Below are 25,480 nucleotides of genomic sequence, written 5' to 3'. Positions count from 1 at the left end.
ATGTTTCCATCCATAACAGTTTCTCATTCATCGACTTAGTTTTATATGTTGTAAAATCAACCAATTTTTTATCAACACATGTTACAATATGTATCTATCATAATCATTTGACATATCTTTCATGACATGCCTATAGATGGATATTGTGTCTAATATTGTATTGTATTCTAAATCTATTTTGAACTATATGGGAACCCAATTTTGCACTTTTAATACAAGGGGTATAAAGGCCTAAAAGAAGTTATTCAGCATTAACACCCCAAGAACAAATATAGAATTGTATTTTTATTTAAGAAAACTAAATATAAAGTGATTAGAATGATGAAAGTTGAGAGAAAGTTTTAATCATTTTAGTTGTATGGAATATTCATATTTGATCTTTTCATTTATGTAAGCGAACTTTTTTTTTTTTTTTTTTTTATTATGTCTATAAGCAAGATATGTATTTAGTTTGATTATACTAATATCTTTATTTATTTCAATTTTAGGTACCAAATGGCTGGGAATTACACAATTGACATTGTACTTGTAGTATCATGATAAAGCCAAAAGAAGAATCAAGAGAGCCGTTAATGGAGTTGGTTGCATTAACAAAAGTGCAAGTAATTGAGTTTGATTTTCAATTGCTATTGAAGATATCTGAATGTTTAAACTTTAAAGTCAGCATATAATTTTTTGTAGCCTGATTATGTGTTTGATTGTAAGCTTGAACTTTAATTTGATTTGTGGTCAATATTTGTTTGCATTTTGTTGTCGATAGTTTTGTCCTGTATTATCAAATTCTTGATCTTCAATAAATTTGATTACTTTGAATCAAGTGAGATTTTACAAGTTCACCTTTCTTTGTTGACTTGCTTATCATACATACACATTTCATTCAACACAATAATATGTTATCATCAAGCACAACCATTTCGAGGTCTAACCAGATAATATGTTTTCATTCAGAGAATTCATCGACTCTGAATCATTTACATCTAGAGTCCTTGAATCATTCATAGTCTACGAAACAACCCTTTAGTAAAACATCTTGGTAATAATCAAATAATAACGTAATTATCATGAATTTTGACAAAATTATGCGGTTTGTCCAATGGTTTGCTGATTGATTTGGTACAAGTATCTAAGCCAGTATGCACTTTTCCCCGTGGTTTCAAGTATATAAGAATGGAAAGGGGTTTCAAGTATATAAGAAAGGAAAGGACATTCATGTCTATTATACAAATAAGATATCAATAGCTAATCATGTCCCACTCATTCCCAATCCAATACATCAGGGATAACTTTTATGGTTGAATATCATAATAAATAGTATACATATATTTCAATTATTATTTAACGTACTCAAGCCTTTAGGATAATAACTAACTAGAAACTAATTTTAGATAACGGTTAAGAATTGTATCAACTCAAAACCGTTTTTTAACTGCAACATATATGGTATTTTAAAACTCGATGTTTTCAATAGAAACCACACATCTTTTTATATACAATCTCAAAATCACCATTTAGTTTTAGACGTTTTCAAGCTTGAGTAAGGGAAGATGATCGACTACATCATGACCGTTCTTCTTGGTCCCAACCACCATAGCCGGAGTGCACTGGAGTAGCATCTTGCACACTTCCTTCATGGATGGTCTCTTTGTTGGCAGTCTACTAGTGCACCATAGCCCGAGTTTGAACACACTACTCATTTCATTCATGTACATGGGCTCCATAATATCTTTGTCTAAAACATCTTCTATTGGTTCACTTCCTAAAGCATGTTGCATAGCCCATTCTGCTAGTGATGAATGCTCGTTGCCATCGCTCGCTTCTCTTCCCGTTGTCAATTCTAACAAGATCACCCCGAAGCTGTAAACATCTATCTTCTCGTTTACTTTTGTCGTATGAGCATATTCTGTAACAAATTTAAATACTTTATTAGAGCTATGGTTTAAGAAAAACAAGGACTATATATTACTATGGTACTTGTTCAAGTACGTTTAATTGTTGAGTTCTAGTAAGATTAGGTGCATTAGTGCTTGTATGATTGCACATAGACAGAGACATCACTTATGGATGCTCATTTTTTTAATGGAAAATATGTGAGGACAACTAAACCCAGGAGGTCACTCACCCCAATACTATTATTGTCCATGTATATTAACTGTGGAGTTCTGATGAAATCCATTGCATTAGTGTTAATATGATTGCAAGTGGTATTTGAAAAAACAATATAAATACATTATTGTTAATTGAAACTTTACCTGGAGCCATGTAGCCGAATGAGCCGGCCACGGTTGACATTGCAGCGAGCTCGTTGCCTTTCTCTAAGATCTTGGCTAACCCGAAATCCGCAATCTTTGCATTGAATTCACTATCTAAAAGCACGTTGCTTGATTTCACATCACGATGAACAACTGCAGGACAACAATCGTGGTGCATATAGGACAACCCTCGAGCCGCCCCGAGTGCTATATGCAACCTTTTAGGCCAATCAAGTACCATATGACGCACAGAACTCGTCAACCCACGACTCGTTGGAGTCTGCTTTCGGTGTAGCCAACGGTCCAAACTTTGGTTCTCTAAGTACTCGTACACAAGAAGCTTTGAGTTGTCACTTGAAATGTGACCTATCAATTTCACGATGTTTGCGTGTCGAATCATGCTTAAAATCTCAACTTCTGCTAAAAACTCTTTCTCGAGCCTTAAATCTAAATCCTTTTTGGTTGAGATCTTCTTTACTGCCACCACATCGCCGGAACGGTTCACCGGAATCTTGTACACCTTCCCGGAACCACCTTGACCGATCATGTAGTTATCGTTCAAACGAGGCAAAATTGTGGATTCTGTGAAGGTTAATTTCTGAAAAGAAGTGAATTTCCATTTTGAATTGAAACCGTGTTTTCTTCTCCGGTAAAGAACGATGACATATGCAGTCGTTATCACCGCCAGGAGCAACAATATTGCTGCTATACTTCCGATTATCGCCACCGACTTACCGGAAATCTTGCTAGATTGTCCGGATTGGGATCGGGAAGTGCAAGAATTAAGTCCTAAGACAGGATTATTTGAACAAAGACCGGGGTTTCCTTGAAAACTTCTCTCAAAGGCACCATTATCGAGCTGAGACGGGATGTTTCCGGCGAGATTATTGCCGGAAAGATCAAGAGAAACGAGCTGCCGCCCTAGCTGAGCCGGTATTTGACCGGAGAGTTTGTTTCTTGATAAGTCGAGTACTGTAAGAACTTTTAAGAGCCCGAGACCTGCCGGAATCTGACCGGAGAGTTGGTTTCTACTGAGATTCAAAGTGTTGAGTGAATCCCAGGAAACAATAGTCGCCGGAAGTTCGCCGGAGAGTTGGTTTCCGTCTAGCAATAAAGTTGCTAAATTAGGAAGTGCGGTTAAATCTTGAGGAATTCGACCATTGAATAGATTATTACTTCCTTTGAAAACCCGCATATTTGTCCAAGAAGATACTCCGGTAGGTATCTCACCGGAAAACCTGTTGTTACTGATTTCTAGTATTGATAATTGTGGCGCCAATTCCGACGGCAACTCACCGGAAAATGAATTATCACTCATCATCATCTTCTCCAAGCTTGAAAGGTTCCATAACCCATCTGGAATTTTTCCTGAAAATTTGTTATCATAAACTTGAAGAACCCTCAAGCTGCTACATGTTTCAAGCGATTTTGGTATCTCGCCTGAAAGATTGTTACTGTAAACAACCAAGCCTATGAGCTTCCCGTTGTAACACAGGTTCTGCGGAATGTTTCCAGTGAACTGGTTTTCGTCCACCTCGAATAACTTCAGCTCAGAGTACCTTCCGAAATCCGGTGGTAGTTCACCGGAGAAATTGTTAGTGAAAATTCGAATGTCGTTCAAACTAGGCAAGCGGCCGATGCTAGCCGGAAGTTCACCGGATAACTGATTGAACATGAGAGTCAAGTTTGTTAACCGCATTAGATTCCCGAAACCTCCGGGGACTTTTCCACTGAGCTTGTTCGCAGAAAGATCGATGATCTTCATGTTCAATGCTTGAATCGAATCCGGGATTTCACCTGTTAGATCGTTCCCGTAAAGATAAACTTCGGTTAAGTTCTTTAACAAGAACAGATCACTAGGTATCGATCCAGTCAGGTTATTGACTGATAAATCCAGCAGTTCCAGAGCCGGCATACCGGAAAAATTTCCGGGTATCTCTCCGATCAAGTTGGTTTCAGTCATGTAAAAAAATCGAAGTTTTTTCAACTGAATAAAACTCTGGGGTAGTCTTGATGGGGTAAAATTGTTAAAAGACAAATTTAATTCTTCCAGATCTTCTAAATAACCGATTTCCTGAGGAAAAGTGCCATTGAAAGGACACTGGTGTAATTGAAGCGATGAAAGCTTTGATAATCTAGAAATACTTGCCGGAATGTCGCCGTAGAAGTTATTGCCGAAGAGGCTGAGGTATCTGAGCTCCGGCGACAACCGTGAGATGTCACCGGGTAGATTTCCTTCAAAGTAGTTTTGAGAGAGGTCAAGGTACTGGAGATTGGTGCAGTTGTAGAGGGCTGTCGGAAAATTTCCGGTGATGTCATTGTAATTTAGATCAAGGTGTGTTAAGTTTTTGATGTCACAAATAAACGGTGGGACAGTTCCGTTGATGTTCTGATTGAAGAGGGTGATTCCGGTGATGGTGGTGCCAGAACATGTAATCTCCGGCCAGCTGCAAGGGTTGGAGGATTGGTCCCAGTGGTTGATCGAGGGTGGATTTGACCAGAAGCTTTTGAGGTTGAGAAGGGTGGTTTGATCATTTTGGGTGGTGGGGGACTGTGAAATTACGTGAAAGGGTAGAAGGAAGAGGAAGAGGAGAAGAGAGGGCAGGGGTAGTATTGACATATTGGTTTTGGCTCACGGCGGAGGAAGGTGATTGGTTTATGGTGGTGGCATGTAGGATAAGGAGAGTTACTTGCAAAATAGAGGTGTGGAAACAAAAATGTTAGGTTGACTTTCAAATTCGACGTTCAGCGTTTTGATAATTATAAAGAGTGAATTACAAGATTGGTCCTTCAACTTGTCCGTTTCGTCTAGAATCTAGATGCTTTTCTAGATGTCAGTCGCAATCAAACAATGTTTTTTTGTTAGTTTTTAAATGGTTTTCTATAAATACCCATCTCCGAAGTTATAAAATTCAAACGGTTATATAAAAAGGAAAATAAACAAAACAATGATGTCAAATTAAATATAAAAAAATTGATTAGATTGAGTTTAGATAGGTAAATTTTGTTAAGGGGTACTTATAGCACAAAACTAGGGGTGAGCAAAAACCGAACCGACTAAAGAAAAATCGACAAAACCGCAACCGAAAAACCGAAACCGATGCAAAAACCAATGGTGCGGATTTAATTTTTGCAAAAACCGAAGGTCAATGGTTCGGTGTGGTTTCTATCCAAAAAACCGGTCCACCAAAACCGAACCGCACTGCAAGCGTGTATAGAAATAAATCAATCGATGTATATCATATACATGCTATTTAAAATACTTATAAACGATAATATATTTATTATATGTTTATTTTGTGTTTTGTAAGACTATATAGGGTGCAAAAGAAATGTTCTATTACTTGCCAAACATACTAATCTATTACATTTAATAAGCTTGTAACAAATTATGTCAAAATCAACCAACCTTCAATTATTAATTAGTTTCTGAGTAGTCACAAGTTATATTTTAAGCGACTTACAGTCTTTGTTTATGTATTTTTGTTTTGAGTTGAAAATAAATGATTTAAAAAAAACAGCACAATAAAAACTTACATGCATATGGTTTTCAGTTCTTACAGTTTTAAAAAACCGCACCAAAAAACATAAAAAACTGCACCAAATTCTAAACACGGTTTAAAACCGAAACCGCACCGATACAAATCGAAACCACATTTAAAAACCGAAAAACCGAACCATTGCAAAACCACACCCAACGGTTTTAAGAATACAAAAACCGCACCATGAGATTTGCGGTTCGGTTTGACCTTAAAACCGCACCAAGCCGCACCATGCTCACCCCTACACAAAACTGTTGGCTAACACGCCCATATATAAAAGCACATTGTATTAGCTAATATCATTCTTTCGTTATTGGGTTCCGCCAAACACACTATGTGCAAAGTGCAAACCACCAAAAAAAAGTTATATTAATTAAATTTTATATGTACATCTAATTACTTTGAAAAAAAATCAAAGTCAATGTTAAAAGTAAAAAAAAGTAAAAAAGCAAGTCTATGCACGAGTGCATCTTTACTCGTGAACTCCACGAGTTTCAAACTCAAGTCTCCCACCAAGGTTTAAGTCTTACACCATGCATGGGTGTGAAATGATATTTGGGTTATTTGGAAAATACCGGCTATAATAAAAATTTGAGGGTTAATTTTAAAATTTAGATATGAAAATGGACATTTCCGGGTATAGACATACATTCCGCGGAGGTCCCTCCATGGAGAACAATAAAATCCCCGCAGAGAGGGGTAGTTTAGTAATTTCACCCTCTTCTCTTTGACAAAAACGATTCCTTGGCTTTGTTCCCCAACTGGTCCCGTTATTCCTCTTCGACATCGAACGTCGGGTGGTTAAAAACAACAGTTTTCCAGCGACGACTTCCAATCCGGCGACAACCACATCAAACTACGTTATTTTCCGGCGAAATCGAGTGGATACGACTTCAAATCCGGTACTGATCAAGGGCAATTTCCCCGATATTTTTGCCGATGGATACGGCTCCCGGGTATTTCTCACATTCTCCTCTTTTGATTAATGTCGTATATAATTCAAATGTTACGAAAACTGAATTGATTACCGTGAATATATAACAGATTTAGATTTTGTAGATGTTAGGATTCACAGGGGCTCGATTTTGGGAAGATCCATTCTGTGAAGAGTTTCGCTCTGCAGAGGATCCTCAGCGGAGTGACCTATTCCTTCCGCGGAATGTGTTAAGCGGCCAAAATTGAGTCTTTGCGGAGGTGTAGGTCATTCCGCAGAGGGTTCTCTGTGGAATGACCTCTAGCCTCCGCAGAATGACTAGAAATTAGTTTTTCCATAATTTTTTCTGCCCGTATTTAGTATTATATAAAAAGTACGTTGCTATTTATTTCATAAACCGAATTAGAAAAGTAATTTTGAAACCTTGTTTTTTATTTTCAATTACTAACGTTTTATATGAAATTAAATGTATATGTTTTGTAGTACGATGATCTCAATCAAAAAGCAGATTTAACTTTAAAAGGCGTAGTGGGTACTATTATTAAAGACTATTTTCTGCGCCTAACACAATCACAACGACTATTATTTAAAGCTTCGCCGTTTGGAAAATTCTTAGGAATACATATCCCACATGGTGACCCCTTACTTGTACATTTGATGATGTTGTATGAAGTAAAGTCTCAACAAGTATTTGAAATAGGGATGTTTCTTTTTTAGATACAAGGGATGCAGTTGGATTTCAGTGAAATTGAATATATTTTGATTTGTGGTTTAAAAGTTGGTCCTTATGTGGATTTACTCCAAGACGAAAAAGGCCGGTCAAATTCAAATCTTTGTGCTCGGTTGTTCCCAGACATTTCTGATGCACGTTTGCGGCTGAAAGATTTAGAAGACTACATTATATCTGTGAATTATTTGTCACTTCAGGATGAAAATGTTGTAATACTTATCCATCTTGTTTATATGTTGAAAGGTCTCCACAGACGGGACGTTAAAACGGGCATTCCCGCGGCATTATACAAGCTTTCTGATAATATAGATGATTGGAACAGGTATTACATTTTAAGATTGTGTATAAATACAATAATAAAAATTATAATAAATAAATTGAAAATTGCAGGTTTGCATGCGGTACGTATTTATGGACCTATACTTCGGGCTTGATGCGTGGAATGTTTGAGAAAATAGAAAAATAAAGACTATTCAAGCAGACCAATCTCGAATTCAAGAAAGTACACAAGTATACCGTTCCCGGTTTTATGATTCCATTTAAGGTTAGTTTCTAATGCATTTAAATAGTTATCATACTTTTGAACTTCGGTTTGTAGTATATAATACCGTTGTATTTTCATTTTATATACTATAATAGCATGATACTTACCTTTTTTCCATAGATATGGATTTTGGAGACATTCCCAGAGGCAACCCAGTTTTATATACGCATGCCGGCAGAATTGCCACGGATGAGGTCGTGGAGAAGTAAAACACCATTATCTTGGGTTCAATGTGGTCGAATAATCAACATCTCTGTGGTATGACTTTCAAATCATCTCCTATTGGACAGTGTTCATGCTGCTAGTACGTTAAGTTTTTGGAAAGAATGGAGTATGATCTCTTCTAAACTCAACACTACACATAGGCTACATATACTCCCATTGGATGTGGAGTTTTGGTCTAGGTTACTTGCAGTTACTGACTCTGGGTGGTTAATTTTTACAGTAACATTCGTTATAAATTAACTTTTAACTACTTTTTTAGACGATAATTTATATAAATAATTGTAACATTTTATCTCAAAAAGTACAACATATTGCGATATGGAGTGCCTTGCACATAGAAAGACGGCCGACGAACGCAAGGTGGACGATATACCCTCAAGAACTCAATTTGCAACCCGGAAAATCATTTTTTTTAGGAATGTAGCAAATGGTGTTGGAGGCTGTCCTAAATGGAAGGATGTGGATATGGTTAGTTAAGTTCAATATATATATATATATATATATATATATATATATATATATATATATATATATATATATATATATATATATATATAGTTATGTTCAAATGAGAACATTTTTGAGATTGAGAACATTTTTTAGCATGTAAGTTCAAAAAACACGCTTGTTTGTTATAACTATTAATTAGATAAATAAAAAAAATACCATACCCCACCCCACAAAGACGTATCTTTCCTCATCTCATTTTTCACGTCGGACCACCATCGAAGCCACCCGACCTCCGCTGAAGCCACCGACCCTCTGTCGAAGCATCTTGTTTCTGATTTCACCCCGACGAGGAGCTCATCGTTAGCAATCTCTCCTGCAAGTACCAATTAACAACGATGTTGATCTCTGCAAATACGATCAATGCGAGCTTCCAGGTAGGGTTTTTTTTTCGAGTCTATACACTTGCGTTTTTCAACCTAAATTGACATGATTTATCACAAAATTTATGAAATTAAGCTTATAATGAACGAAGAATCGAGTGTCTAATACTTGATCTCACATCATTGAAGACATTCTATCCACAAAATTCCAAAATTATTTCCTATTGTTGATGAATTCTGAACTTGCTTGCTTTTGCGATGAATTATGCGTATAATTGGATCATTTTGTTGATCATGTAAGTAATTATAGTGTAGCATTTACTTGGTGGATGATTAAATCAACAAACAAAGAAAGAAATTGATACTAATATCAGCGAGAAAGTAGCAATAAAAAATATAAATGATATATTTGAACGTGCTTCTGTTGTTGTTAGTATCATTTGTTAGATTAAGCTTCTTAGGTCCTTCTTCACCCATCCATTATGAAAATCAAACACATCTTATTACCACCTTCTAGAAGAAATTTCGAGATATATATTTGGATTTTGAGCTTACGGAATCTGATCTGTATGAGATTATTAAAGCAAACGAATGTGAATCATATTCACATTCTTGGTGATTTTCTTGGATTTTGAGCTTACACATCTTATTACGAGTTCTGAATGACGTCAAATACATAGTTGCTAGATGATTAGTGATTCTTATTGTTATTGTTGCTTCATTACTCTTTCATTTGAGGTAATTAACTTCTATCTTGTTTCATATAATCTCATAGACATTGTGACAACTTATATATTTTTTATGAACACCAAGTGTTCGATGAAATGCCTCAATGAAAGAACCTCTACAAATAAATCAAGAATAAGGTGGTGTATTTATTGTTGTAGTATGTAGGTGCTTGTTGATGGTTTTTTTTGCTGAAACAACATCATTTTCAAGTCTCTGTTTAATTTGCCTATGTTTTTTTTAATGGACTTCATTTCCCCAAAGTGACATTTTATTTGAAAATCCTTAACTTTGAACCCTCATTAAGCCAAACATTAAGGCCCTTAGTTTAAATTGAATTTCACATCTCCATAGCCTAATAATTAACCAACAATCATTTTAAAAGTGATAAACTTAAGGCTTAACCATTAAATTCTTAATAGAACACCAAAAATGATTTAGAAGATATTATGATCAATTTTCCCAAATCTATCCCCCAACTTCTAAAATCCGTGCAAGTCAATACGAACATCTAAAAATCATGAGAATTAGTTTTATGGAAATCTTAGTGTGTCTAATTTCTTCAAACTCTGAATCACATTTTGAAATTCCAACTCCGTGAGGGGCAAAATTGGCAATCTTCTCAGGCTGGTCCATGTTGTCACAAATTTCAGGCACTGTCTTCAAAAAAATCATAATAAATTCATCAATACTCCAAATGCCAAAATTCCAAAGCCTATAGTTAGATATGGATGTGCAATTTCCCACATATAATGGGTTTGATGTAATTCTTAGTAGATTGGTACAATTTATTCCAATAGTGTTGAGTGGTCCAGAATGTGATAACTTAAAGTTACTAACTTGTAAATTTAATATAAAATCAACCAAAAATCATTAGAACGAGATCTTTATATTTCTAAAAAGATAAAAGAGGGAACTTTACCAATATAATTTTATCAAAATTTAATAATGGGTTGAAGGGTAAGAAAACATATCCCAAACAAAGGACTACAATCTAATAGAAAATATGGAAATATGTACATAAGTTTTTTAAGATTAATACAACAAACACAAGCTAAATAATGTTATAATTTTTGTGTAGGTTCTCGGTAAGGAAAAGATCTATCTTGTTCATGCTAGCTAATTTTCAAGATCAAGGAGGTGAGTACTAACTCTCCTATTATGTAGGCATTACTTGTTTTATGTTATTGTTCACAGATACCCTAATAACATGTGATTATGTGTATCCAATCATATATTATTTATGTGGATGAGATTCATTGTCACATTCTCGATTCAATAATTGTTCTTTGTCTACTGTAATCATATGTGATTAAATACAGATAATCATATGTGATTATATGTATCTAATCGCATATGATTTATACAGACAAAAAATAATGATGTCTATATAAATCATATGTGATTAAATACATATAATCACATATGATTATATACACAAGAACAACTATTGAATCTAGAACACAAAGATAAATATTGTCCACATATATCATATGTGATTAAATGCATATAATCACATGTGATTATATGTATCTAATCACAAAGAATTTATGTGGAAAATATTTATTTTTGCGTTCTCGATTCAATTGTTGTTCTTCTGTGCTTAGTTACATGAGATTATATGTATCTAATTAGATATGATTTATATGAAAAATATTCATTTTAACATTCTTGTTCAATAGTTGTTCTTGTAAATTTAGTCACATATGATTTCTGTACACAAGATTCATTTTCGCATTTTTGATTAAATAGTTTTTCTTTTTCCACATTAATCATATGTGATTAATACATACAATCATATATGATTAAATACATAAGGAAAAATATTGACTCATGAATATTATCAATGTAAATCATACACGATTTGATACATATAATCACATGTGATTAAGTACATGAGTACAATTATTGAATTGAGAAAGAAATAATGAATCTTTTCCACATAAATCATATGTGATTAAATATATATAATCACATGTGATTAAATACACAAGAACAACTATTGAATCAACACGTGAAAACAAATACTGCCCATCTAAATCATATGTGATTAAATACATATAATCACATGAGATTTAATACACGATGCCAATTATTAAATCGAAAACACAAAAATAAATACGGCCTGCGTAAATAATATTTTATTACATATGATTACAAGTGATTATTTGTATTTAATCACATATGATTACAAGTGAATAAATACAAAAGAACAACTATTGAATCAACATGTGAAAACAAATATTGTCTATGTAAATCATATGTGATTAAATACATATAATCACATATTATTTAATACACGATGCCAATTATTAAACTGAAAACACGAAAATAAATACGGCCCACGTAAATAGTATTTTATTAAATACATATAATCACGTGTAGTTATATGTATCTAATCACATATGATTTACATAGACAATATTCATTTTTGTATTCTCGATTCACTAGTTTTTCACGTGTATTTAATCACATGTGATTATATGTATTTAATAACATATAAATCATATATGATTTGATACATATAATCACATGTGACTCGATATATATAATCACATATGATTATATACAAGACAAAACCCAATGAATCAAAAACACAATAACAAATATTTGTAGGAGGGGGTGGTGGCGACGGGGTTGTGGTGATTAGTGGTGGTGGTGTGTGGTGATGGATGGGTGGGTGGTTGCAAGTGGTGGTGATAGTGACGAGTGGTGGTTTTGGTGGGTGGTGGGTGGTGGGTGGGTGTGGGTGGTGGAGGTAATTCATTTTTGCTTTGTGATTATATGAATCTAATCACAGATGATTAAATACATATAATCACATGTGATTTATGAATCTAATCACATATGATTTATGTGGGCATAATTCATTTTTTCTTTGACAATTCAATAGTTGTTCTCATGTATTTTATCACATGTGATTATATGTATAATCGTATGTGATTAAGTACATGACCACAACTATTGAATCGAGAAGGAAAAAATGCATCTTGTCTACGTCAAATCATATATGATTATATACATATAATCACATGTGATTAATTACACAAAAGCAATTATTTAGGCGAAACCGCAATAATAAATATTGTATACATAAATCATATCTGATTAAATACATATAATCACATGTGATTATATGTATCCAATCATATATGATTTATGAGGATGAGATTCATTGTCGCATTCTCGATTCAATAATTGTTCTTTATCCACTGTAATCATATGCGATTAAATACATATAATCATATATGATTATATCTATCTAATCACATATGATTTATACGGACAAAAAATAATGATGTCTATATAAATCATATGTGATTAGATACATATAATCACATATGATTATAAACACAAGAAAAAATATTTAATCGAGAACCCAAAGATAAATATTGTCCACATATATCATATGTGATTAAATGCATATAATCACATGTGATTATATGTATCTAATCACGTAGAACTTATGTGGAAAATATTTATTTCTGCTTTCTCGATTCAGTTGTTGTTCTCGTGTGCTTAATTACACGAGATTATATCTATCTAATTAGATATGATTTATATGGACAATATTTATCTTCACATTCGTGTTCAATAGTTGTTCTTGTACATTTAGTCACATATGATTTATGTACACAAGATTCATTTTCGCGTTTTTAATTAAATAGTTTTTCTTTTTCCACATTAATCATATATGATTAATACATACAATCACATATGATTAAATACATAATAAAAGATCTTGACTCATGAATATTATCAATATAAATCATATGCGATTTGATACATATAATCACATGTGATTAAGTACATGAGTACAACTATTGAATTGAGAAAGAAATAATGAATATTGTCCACATAAATCATATGTGATTAAATACATATAATCACATGTGATTAAATATATTAGAACAATTATTGAATAGACGCAAGAATAAATATTTTCCATATGAATCATATGTGATTAAATACATATAATCACATGTGATTAAATACACAAGAACTACTATTGAATCAACACGTGAAAACAAATATTGTCCATTTAAATCATATGTGATTAAATACATATAATCACATGTGATTTAATACACGATGCGAATTATTAAATCGAAAACACAAAAATAAATACGGTTCACGTAAATAATATTTTATTAAATACATATAATCATGTATAGTTATATGTATTTAATCACATATGATTTACGTGTACACTATTCATTTTTGCATTCTCGATTCACTAGTTTTTCACATGTATTTAATCACATGTGATTATATGTATTTAATAACATATAAATCATATATGATTCGATACATATAATCACATGTGACTCGATACATATAAACACCTGTGATTATATACAAGATAAAACCTAATGAATCAAAAATACAATAACACATCTTTGTAGGTGGGTGTGGGGGTGGTGGCAGCGGGGTGGTGGTGGTGTGTGGTGATAGGTGGGTGGGTGGTTGTAAGTGGCGGTGATAGTGACAAGTGGTGGTTTTGGTGGGTGGTGGGTGGGTGTGGGTGTAGGTGTGGATGGTGGAGGTAATTCATTTTTTCTTTGTGATTATATGAATTTAATCACATATGATTTATGTGGGCATAATTCATTTTTTCTTTGACAATTCAATAGTTGTTCTCGTGTATTTTATCACATGTGATTATATGTATAATCGTATGTGATTAAGTACATGACCACAACTATTGAATCGAGAAGGAAAAAATGCATCTTTCTACCTCAAATCATATACGATTATATACATATAATACATGTGAGTAATTACACAAAAGCAATTATTCAGGCGAAACCGCAATAATAAATATTGTATACATAAATCATATCTGATTAAATACATATAATCACATGTGATTATATGTATCCAATCATATATGATTTATGTGGATGAGATTCATTGTCGCATTCTCGATTCAATAATTGTTCTTTATCCACTGTAATCATATGTGATTAAATACATATAATCATATATGATTATATCTATCTAATCACATATGATTTATACGGACAAAAAAATAATGATGTCTATATAAATCATATGTGATTAGATACATATAATCACATATGATTATATACACAAGAACAATTATTGAATCAAGAACACAAAGATAAATATTGTCCACATATATCATATGTGATTAAATGCATATAATCTCATGTGATTATATGTATCTAATCACGTAGAACTTATGTGGAAAATATTTATTTCTGCGTTCTCGATTCAGTTGTTGTTCTTGTGTGCTTAATTACATGAGATTATATCTATCTAATTAGATATGATTTATATGGACAATATTTATTTTCACATTCATGTTCAATAGTTGTTCTTGTACATTTAGTCACATATGATTTCTTTACACAAAATTCATTTTCGCGTTTTTAATTAAATAGTTTTTCTTTTTCCACATTAATCATATGTGATTAATACATACTATCACATATAATTAAATACATAAGAAAAAATATTGACTCATGAATATTATCAATATAAATCATATGTGATTTGCTACATATAATCACATGTGATTGAGTAAATGAGTACAACTATTAAATTGAGAAAGAAATAATTAATATTGTCCACATAAATCATATGTGGTTAAATACATATAATCACACGTGATTAAAAATATTAGAACAATTATTGAATCGATGCAAGAATAAATATTTTCCACACGAATCCTATGTGATTAAATATATATAATCACATCTGATTAAATACACAAAAACAACTACTAAATCGACACGTGAAAAAAATATTGTCCATATAAATCATATGTGATTAAATACTTACAATCACATGTGAATTAATACACGATGGCAAAAGCACGAACATAAATACGACCCACGTAAATAATATTTTATTAATTACATATAATCACGTATAGTTATATGTATCTAATCACATATGATTTACGTGGACAATATTTATTTTTGCATTCTCGATTCACTAGTTTTTCACGTATATTTAATCACATGTGATTATATGTATTTATTAACATATAAATCATATATGATTCGATACATATAATCACATGGGACTCGATACATATAATCACATCTGACTATATACAAGAGAAAACCTAATGAATCCAAAACAAAATAACAAATCTTTGTAAGTAGAGGGTGGTTGGTGGTGGTTATGGTGGGTAGTGATGGATGGTGGGTGGTGGTGGTTAGTGATGGGTGGTGGGGGTGATGGGTGGTAGGTAGTGGTTGTGGGTGGTGGCGGCACGCGGTGGTGATGGGTGGTGGTGGCAGGTGGTGGTGGTGGTGGCTGGTGCTGGTGGGTGTTGGGTAGTGATCGGTGGTTGGTGGTGGGTGGTGGTGATGGTGGTGATGGTGGTGGCTAGTGGTGGGTAGTGATGGGTGATGGTGGCGGGTGGTGGGTAGTGATGGGTGGTGGGTAGTGGTTGATGGTGGTGGGTAGTGATGGGTGGTGGTGGTGGTTGTGGTGGGTGGGTGGTGGGTGGATGGTGGGTACAGATAGGTGGTGGCGAGTGGTGGTGGTGACGGGTGGTGGTGATGGGTGGTAGGTACTGGTTGTTGTTGGTGGTGGCGGGTGGTGGTGATGGGTGGTGGTGGTTGGGTGGTGATGGTGGTGGTTGGTGATGGTGGTGGCAGAGGTGGTTGGTAGTGGTGGTGGTGGTGGGTGGGTAGTGATGGGTGGTGGTGGTGGTGGCGTGAGGTGGTGGTGGGTGGTGGTGATGGGTGGTAGGTAGTGGTTGTTGGTGGTAGTGGCGGGCGGTGGTGATGGGTGGTGGTGGTGGTGGGTGGTGATGGTGGTGGTGGTGGGTGGTGGGTAGTGATGGGTGGTGGGTGGTGTTGGTTGGGTGGTGAGTGGTGTTAGTTAGTGGGTTTTTTAATTGTTTGTAATTATTTTTTGATTTATATGAATATTATTTTATAATTTTAATTAAAAAATTGTGTTTTTCAAATTTGTTCTCAAATGTTTCCGCGATAAGAAATGTTCTCGATTGAACACTCCTATATATATATATATATATATATATATATATATATATATATATATATTACTAAATTTACGACTATTTTTTATTGTTTGCAGGTTCTATTCCCCAAAAATGTTATTGGTGTCCATTGGTTTTTGGTAGTGCTACATTTAGATACCTAGAAAGTAGACATTTATGATTCAACACGATCTATGAATTTCTTCTCAAAGTACATCACGGGTGGAGAATTCAAAAGTTTTAGAGATAGTATTATCTTAGAGCTAGATGCCATTGAGTACTCGAACGATTTCCCCGATGGACACAGACAATGCATTGTGGAGTTTATTCATATAGTAGACGCGCCACAACATGAATATATTCTTGATAGAGGGGATTGTGGAGTATTCGTATGCATGTTTATGGAAATGATTGTTTTGAGGGTACCGGTGAAGATTGATAAGCCACGTAGAGATGCACGATTTCTCTACAGAAATAGGATGACAAATATTATTTGGGATACTATATAACTTGATTTTAGGAACTTTGTATATATTAATATGAAATACTTGTTTTTAGTAATTTTGTTTAATACAAATATGTGTTTTATTTTTATTTATTTTTGTTATTATATTTGTTTCATGGACTGCCAAGTCACTTCCGCGGACTGTCATGTGTATATAAAACGAATCAAAAATGTGTATCACTTCATCTAATCTATTTCAGATCATCTACTTTGTATTGTGCATCTATTGCTTTATTTATATGTAATATGGATGAGTTTTTATTTGCGTGTTTATTATGTTAATGCACCAACAAATATTATGATATGGCACATTCAAACAAAATAAGCATTACAAATAAGATGTACGACTAACAAACATTACATAAAACATTACAAATAAAAGAGTCGTTTGCATGAAAAAAGTTTATTTTTAACCAGATTCCAAACGTCCGTATACTCGAAATTAGTTCCATCAAACTCGCACAGGTAATATCCGTTCACGTCTTCAAGAAGTTCTTCATCGTCTGTATGAGAGCGTTGCATTTTCTCATAATTGTAGCATCGATTGAATCACATGACTTTATTCTTTAAATCCATCAATTTACTAACAATATTGGGTTTTAGACGTAGTTGTCCTTGTCCCACCTCATAGTTGAACAAAGCTAATAGGCGGGACCATTCATCACCAACAAGGCAATTAAGGGGGGCCATTATTGGTAGACCCTCGTAAACGGTAATCCAGCATCGTGTTAGGACCAATACCTCTTTTGCCGTCCATGGAGATGAAACATCCCAAATTTTACAAACCAAAAATTTCGTTTTTTAATTATTAATAAAACCATAGTTATCCAAAACACATGTCATAATATCTCAAACATCATATCAATGCATATCAAAATATCAGAGTATAAGAATCCCAGGCCAAACAATGGTGTGTGAACTGCAATCATCCCTAGCCCTTCCCCTTGCTACTGGAAGTACCTGAACCAAAACTAAAAACTGTAAGCACGAAGCTTAGTGAGTCTCCCCAAACTACCACATACCATACACATAACATGAAAGTAGGAGATACGGACCCCGCCCACACTCATGGAGATACGGGCCCCGCCTACACTCCGCTAACTGGGGAGATATGGGCCCCGCCCACACTCTGCTAACTGGGGAGATACGGGCCCCACCCACACTCCGCTGACTCTGAGATACGGGCCCCGCCCACACTCAACTACTGCGAGATACGGGGCCCGCGCACACTCGGCTACTATGAGATACGCGCCCTGCCCACACTCGGCTACTAAACATACATACAAGTATCACACATACAACAAGTATAACTAAATCTATCAGTCAGGCACATATCCATAATCAAACTAAGTTGTGAGATACGGGCCCAGCCCACACTCGGCTACTATGAGATACGTGCCTCGCCCACACTCAACTACTAACATATCATACTACGGGTCGGCCTTGGTGCCTTAGACCCGTTCCTACCGAAGGAAACTCACCTCATAAAGCTGACAACTTAAAACTCAAGTGAGGAATCTCTTACTGCTGCTTCGGCGACTCCCCAGCTATCAATTTCATAATAACACTTAATTAGAATCTGATAATCCTTCTTAGGGTAAAATTACCATTTTATCCATAGTCAAAGTTAACCTTCTGGTTGACTTAACTCCTCGAGTTGCTCCATCAACTCGCCGAGTCCTAGATCCTGAAATCGCGATCTAACTCGGTGAGTCTCCCCCCCGACTCGTCGAGTTCCTAGGCTACTCACAGTCGCGATCTACCGATTTAACTTGTCAAGTCCCTTCACCGACTCATTGAGTTCTACTTGAAGTTAAAATGGGACAAACCAAATCAACTCATCGAGTCCCTTTATGGGCTCGCCGAGTTCCCTTGTCTGATTGAGCCATCTCAATAGATTAAGCTCCTACCCTTCAGATCCAAGCTCGAAACTTCATCTACTCACTGGGAAGATACCTTTAAGGGTAAAGTTTCCAACTTTACCCGCTCTTAGTCCTTCTTAATGGGTTTAGCTCAAACCATAACTCTCTGGAACATAGATCTTGGTCCACAAGAAGTTCTTCATTGTCTGCATGAGAGCGTTGTATTTTCTCATAATTGTAGCATCGATTGAATCATGTGACTTTATTCTTTAAATCCATCAATTTACTAACAATATTGGGTTTTAGCCATTGTTGTCCTTATCCCACCTCATAGTTGAACAAAGCTATTAGGCGGGACCATTCATCACCAACAAGGCAATTAAGGGGGCCATTACTGGTAGACCCTCGCAAACGGTAATCCAACATCGTGTTAGGACCAACACCTTTGTTGTCGTCCATGGAGATGAAACATCCCAATTTTACAAACCAAATTTTTCGTTTTTTAATTATTAATAAAACCATAGTTATCCAAAACACATGTCATAATATCTCAAACATCATATCAATGTATATCAAAATATCAGAGTATAAGCATCCCAGGCCAAACAATGGTGTGTGAACTGCAATCATCCCGAGCCCTTCCCCTTGCTACCAGAAGTACCTGAAACCAAAACTAAAAACTGTAAGCATGAAGCTTAGTGAGTCTCACCAAACAAACACATACCATACACATAACATGAAACTAGGAGATACGGACCCCACCTACACTCACGGAGACACGGGGACCACCCACACTCCGCTAACTGGGGAGATACGGGCCCCAACCACACTCTGCTAACTGGGGAGATGCGGGCCCCGCCCATACTCTGCTGACTATAAGATACGGGCCCCACCCACACTCAACTACTATGAGATATGGGGCCCACCCACACCCGGCTACTATGAGATACAGGCCCTAACCACACTCAACTACTAAACATACTTACAAGTATCACACAGACAACAAGTATAACTAAATCTATCAGTCAGGCACATATCCATAATCAAACTAAGCTGTGAGATACGGGCCCAACCCACACTCAGCTACTATGAGATACGGGCCTCGCCCACACTCAACTACTAACATATCATACTACGGGTCGGCCTTGGTGCGTTAGACCCATTCCTACCGAAGGAAACTCACCTCGTAAAGCTGATTGCTTAAAACTCGAGTGAGGAATGTCTGACTGCTGCTTCGGCGACTCCCCGGCTATCAATTTCATAATAACACTTAATCAGAATCTGATAATCCTTCTTAGGGTAAAATAACCATTTTACCCCTAGTTAAAGTCAACCTTCTGGTTGACCCAACTCGTCGAGTTGCTCCATCAACTTGACGAGTCCTAGATCCTGAAATCGCGATCTAACTCATCGAGTTCCTAGGCTACTCACAGTTGTGATCTACCGATTTAACTCGCCGAGTCCCTTCACCGAATCGTTGAGTTCTACTTGAAGTTAAAATGGGACAAACCAAATCAACTCGCCGAGTCCCTTTATGGGCTCGCCGAGTTCCCTTGTCTGATTGAGCCATATCAATCGATTAATGTCACACCCCGCTAAAGCGGAAACACGAGGCGTGACAGTATAAAGGGTTTCATAGCAAAAGTTAAAAGACAACACCAACCATAGTATTAAAAATCATTACAATGTTACAATGGGTTTGAACAACTTTTAAAAGAAATTAAAATGTAAATTGAAATACAACACATGCGAATGCTCCAAAAAGTGAAGTGTCCCTAAGTGCCACTTACTCGATGATTCCTAAAAAAACATGTAAAACGAGCGTCAACTATAAAAATAGTTGGTGAGCACTCACACGTTTAAAAATAATATTGGTTTCATGAACCAAAATCAAAATTTTTATATAAGTTTCCATAGATAAAAATATATTGCTAAAATGAGTAAATAAGTTTGTATAAACAAAGTTCGTTGTCATCATGAGGAATAAAGTATGTTTCCCAAAAGAGATGCAACGTTCATATCCTCATGGGAAATAAAGTTTGTTACTAAAATGAGTAATCAAGTTTCATTGCTACAAGGAGCAAGCAAGTTTGTTACTATAAGAAGCAACCAAGTTTGTTGCTAAAACAAGTAAATAAGTATTTAGTAACAAAAGTTCGTTGGTATAATGAGATACAAAGTTTATTGTTATAATAAGTAACGAGTTTGTATGTGTATGAGCAAACAATGAGTTCTCAACCAAACCTATGACTGAAGCCCTATCAAGATATATGCTTACCGTTCCATAGATTATATGGTATCATGCACTCCAGCAATCGAGCGAGTGAGGAGTTGTTGATTCCTAATAGCGCTATCCACAATGACCATTGGCTCAAAGAGTTAATGGTTAGAGAAAAGTTAAGGGAAGGGACTTAAGACGACAAGTTCTCATGTTCCGTGTTGCATAGACATACATAGAGAGATATAGCAATAAAATAGCAATCATGTTTGATACAAATCAATTTAAATACAACGAACAAATAATAGTTTTTCGGGACATGCTTTTCCACCCCAAAACATAAAAAATGAAAATAAGGGAGTGTGTGAATACTCACAATGCATTGAGATGATGCAAATGATGCCTTGCTCTACGCTCCACTCATACCACTATCGTTTTTCTACAACGATGTTACACACTAATGAGTCTCTAATTGAAATCTAATACTAGTATACTTACTACTACAATAGAATTATGCCAATAATGTGTCAAACTTTAATATTGATAAGTTACAAACATTTTTCTGTGAAAATTAAATTTCAATGAATCAATTGTTATATAACAATTTAAGTGAAAAATTCTCATTATTGAAATGCTAATATTTAACATTTTAAGAGGCGTTTCAATGGTTAAATATTCAAAAACTAAATCAATTTAGTTATAAAATTTCCCAAACTTTGCATTTCAGTTTTAATTGAAGTCAAAGATCTTAAGTTAAATTTTCTTGAATTTTTGATTTGTCTAACTATTTTTCACCATTTTAGTTTCTTGAATAACCATAAAATCATGGATAAATACTAAATGGTTAGTAAAAATTACAAAACTTCGGATTTTCATTCCAACAGTATTAAAAGACTTCCAGATACATTTTTATGGATTATAGGTATGTATAACCATTTTTCTAATATTTAATTCTCAAAATATATAAAAATTCATGAAAAATAGCAATAAGTTAAGAAAATACCCCAAACTTTTTATAATATTTCCACTACACATGCTTAAGCTGGGAAAAATATAAAAATATATTTCTAAACTATTTAACCCAATTTTATGATTTTTGTGCATTTATTCTTATAAAAATGAGGATAAAGAGAAAACAGTTTTAAAAATTACCCAAACGTTTTTTAATACTTTTATTAAACATACTTAAGCTGGGAAAAATATAAAAATGGATTTCCAAACTATTTAACCCAAATTTATGATTTTTGGGCATTTATTTGAATAAAAATTGAAATAAATAGAAAGTAGTTTCCAGAATTGGCCAAATTTTTTTTAACACTGTTATTATACATGTAGAAGCTTCGAAAAATATAAAATATATTTTTCAATTAGTCTTTCTATTTTTATTTGTTTTATCCTCTTAAATAATCATTAATTGGAGAATAATTATTAAATAGTTAAAGTAAATTACCAAAATTTTGGTAAATTTCATTTACAGTGTAAATAATCTGGAAAAATCCCAAAGGTGGTTTTTATCTACTGGAATCCGATTTTGTGTATTTAAGTGTATTTAATCTTAGAAAATAAGAGAAAAATAGTATACAGAAGAGAAAAATCATCCAAATTTTTATGTAGCATCCTAATGTACTACAAGGTGTTCTGGTAAATGTTCATGAATTTTGGATGAGAATAACTATTTTTCCTATTTTTAGGTCATTATAAATACAAAAATCGGGTAAAAATAGGAATGCATTATGAAAAATTCTGAAAATATTTTTTCTGAATCTTATACCTCTGGTAGCAACTGCGTAAATTGTTATATATCATTTTCACATTCTCTAAAGTGGCTTTATGATTTATTGAGACTAAACAAAAAAGAAAATTCAAAACCATATTAAACAGTAACAAAAACCTATGAAATTTAATTTGGAGTAATGATTTAGCATAGGGATGATCCACGAATTTACCTAGGATTTATATACCTAAGAAAGTATTTTATATGATTTATTGCCCTATTTTATTTCAATAATTATAATAATTCGAGAAAAATGAATTAGTTTCTGAAAATTTGTTGAGCATCTCATTTTGTTGATGGGAATCTGGGAAAAATCGGATTTTGTCAGAAAAGGAGTTTTACATATTTATTTGAAAATAAATCCTTCATGAACATATTTGAAAGCTTTTAACAACATACTTTGATGATCTAGCATCTAAGCTTGAAGATCATCACATGCATGTTTGTTTGAAGACCATTCATAAGTTTGAAATGTTCAAAAATCGTTTTTGATAGAAAACTTTGGATGCATGTGGTGTTTTTCACCTAAAACTTGTAGAAAAATGCATTATGTTGGTTTCGACTTAGGTTTTGGTCCTTGGATTTCACCATTTACAACATGCATGTTGTTTTTGAATGAAATCCTACCACCATCATCATCAAAACCGTGAGTAGGTGCAAGTATTCATGATTTTACAATAGAATGGAGTAGAAGAAAAAGAAAGTGTAAGAAAAATAACAAAACTTTGAAGGAAAAGTGAAGTAGAAATCGATTTTACCTTTAAGAACACTACAATAAGATGAAGATTTCGAGTTTGAGGAGTGTTATTGGGTTTTTTTCTGGAAATTTTCGTGGGTATAGAGAGAGGAAGAGAGAAAATGGAGTGGTGAAGGTAGAGAGAAATGAGAGAGAAAGTGGAGTGTGAGAGAGAAAAAAGTGATTATGTGTTTTGGGAAGAGGGGAGGTGTCTTGGGAAGAGGGTGGACAATTTTGAGAGTATTATGCCCTCCTTCCCTTTTAATTTTATAAAAATATCAAACTTTTTATACAATATACACCTTAACCAAGTTTTTGCTCATGAAACCTTGATTTTTGACTTATAAATTAAGGGTAATTGTTAATGACTTAAATTTTATTTTCCTTAAATGCATTTTCATAATTTTTATTATTATAAGATCATATTATAAGTTTCATAAATATTTTTTTTTAGAATTCTTGATGTTAAACTTTATAAAATTTAAGTTTTAGGGTTTTTAGGGTTTTTGAGAGTTTGTAAATCTTTGGATATCAAAATAAATAGAATATTTGAGACTTTAAATTATCTTATGGTATTATAACTCTTTTATAGTTATAAGTAATGTTTGTAATTTATTTTTGTCGGTTTATTGGAATTCTATGTAGTGATTCCGAGATTCAAGCGAAATTGAGGAATCAAGTATACTAGTCCTAGTCTTCAACTTTGACTTAAGTTTCTATAAGACTTTGACCTAATTTCTACTACTAGGTCAAGTGCAAGATGGGTGTATATGATTCATGAAAAGGTGTTCGAGTCAAAGAGTGACCCAAATATGGAGAGTCACTACAGTTAAGTAGGTGTAGAATTCATATAACCATGTGAAATCTAAGTACACTATCCTTCGATTCTAATTGTTTCCAAGTTTCTAATAGGTTATATCTTAACTTCTAGTTACTAAGTCTAGTATGTGTCATGCCTATACGTGCAACTAAGTTTATTCAAATCTAGAACCGACTCAAATTTTGACGGCTATCACAATTAAGCTCATACCCTTCAGATCCAGGCTCCAAACTTCATCTACTCACTAGGAAGATACCTTTAAGGGTAAAGTTTCCAACTTTACCCGCTCTTAGTCCTTCTTAATGGGTTTAGCTCAAACCATAACTCTCTAGAACATAGATCTTGGTCCACAAGTCATACTACCCTAAACCAAGGGACAATATACTAGATCTAGGCTCTGAACATCAGTTGAACACGTAAAGTTCCAAGATTTCCCTGCATGCATGGCCTTTTAGGGCTAAAAAGGCCATATAAATGCTTAAAAGCTTGCATGGGGCTTCCATGGTCATAAATTTTGCACCTTTATGCCATGGAACCCCTCCTAGATCCCAAATCTGAAATATAAGTCACTGGGGACGTCCAAATCCCAAAGACCAAGGTTCTTGAACCAAAACCCTAATAATAAGGAAGTAAATAGATCTAAGAAAAGAATGATCAAGTTAAAGACTTGATTACCAGAAAATGTAGCAAATGGAGTGTAGCTTCTTGATCTACTCCTTCCCTCTTGATCCCTCTATCTTCTTCTGCTTCCACAAGCTTCAAAAGTGCACAAAGATCACTCACACTAGCTCACACACTAA

The 25,480-nt window shown here is 34.3% G+C and overlaps 1 protein-coding gene across 1 annotated transcript; it reads right to left on the bottom strand.

Annotated features, from left to right (window-relative positions):
- Positions 1–1,273: 1,273 nt before the first annotated feature.
- On the bottom strand, positions 1,274–4,993 carry LOC111913113 (receptor-like protein kinase HSL1). Its single transcript, XM_023908843.3, has 2 exons — positions 2,250–4,993; positions 1,274–1,900 (listed from the first exon to the last, which is right to left on the bottom strand). The coding sequence occupies exons 1-2, from the start codon at positions 4,867–4,869 to the stop codon at positions 1,515–1,517; spliced, it is 3,006 nt and encodes a 1,001-aa protein (XP_023764611.1). The 5' UTR covers positions 4,870–4,993; the 3' UTR covers positions 1,274–1,514.
- Between the last annotated feature and the right edge of the window lie 20,487 nt (positions 4,994–25,480).

The sequence above is a fragment of the Lactuca sativa genome, chromosome 8, assembly GCF_002870075.4.
Source record: "Lactuca sativa cultivar Salinas chromosome 8, Lsat_Salinas_v11, whole genome shotgun sequence".
Classification (NCBI taxonomy): Eukaryota; Viridiplantae; Streptophyta; class Magnoliopsida; order Asterales; family Asteraceae; genus Lactuca; species Lactuca sativa.
Note: the sequence above shows the minus strand (reverse complement) of the source record. Positions and strands in the feature narration are given on the sequence as shown.

Coding starts and splice junctions, on each gene's coding strand:
- LOC111913113 (XM_023908843.3), bottom strand. CDS start 4,869: ATGTCAATACTACCCCTGCCCTCTCTTCTCCTCTTCCTCTTCCTTCTA. Junction 1,901..2,249: donor ATTCGGCTACATGGCTCCAG/GTAAAGTTTCAA, acceptor AATTTGTTACAG/AATATGCTCATACGACAAAA.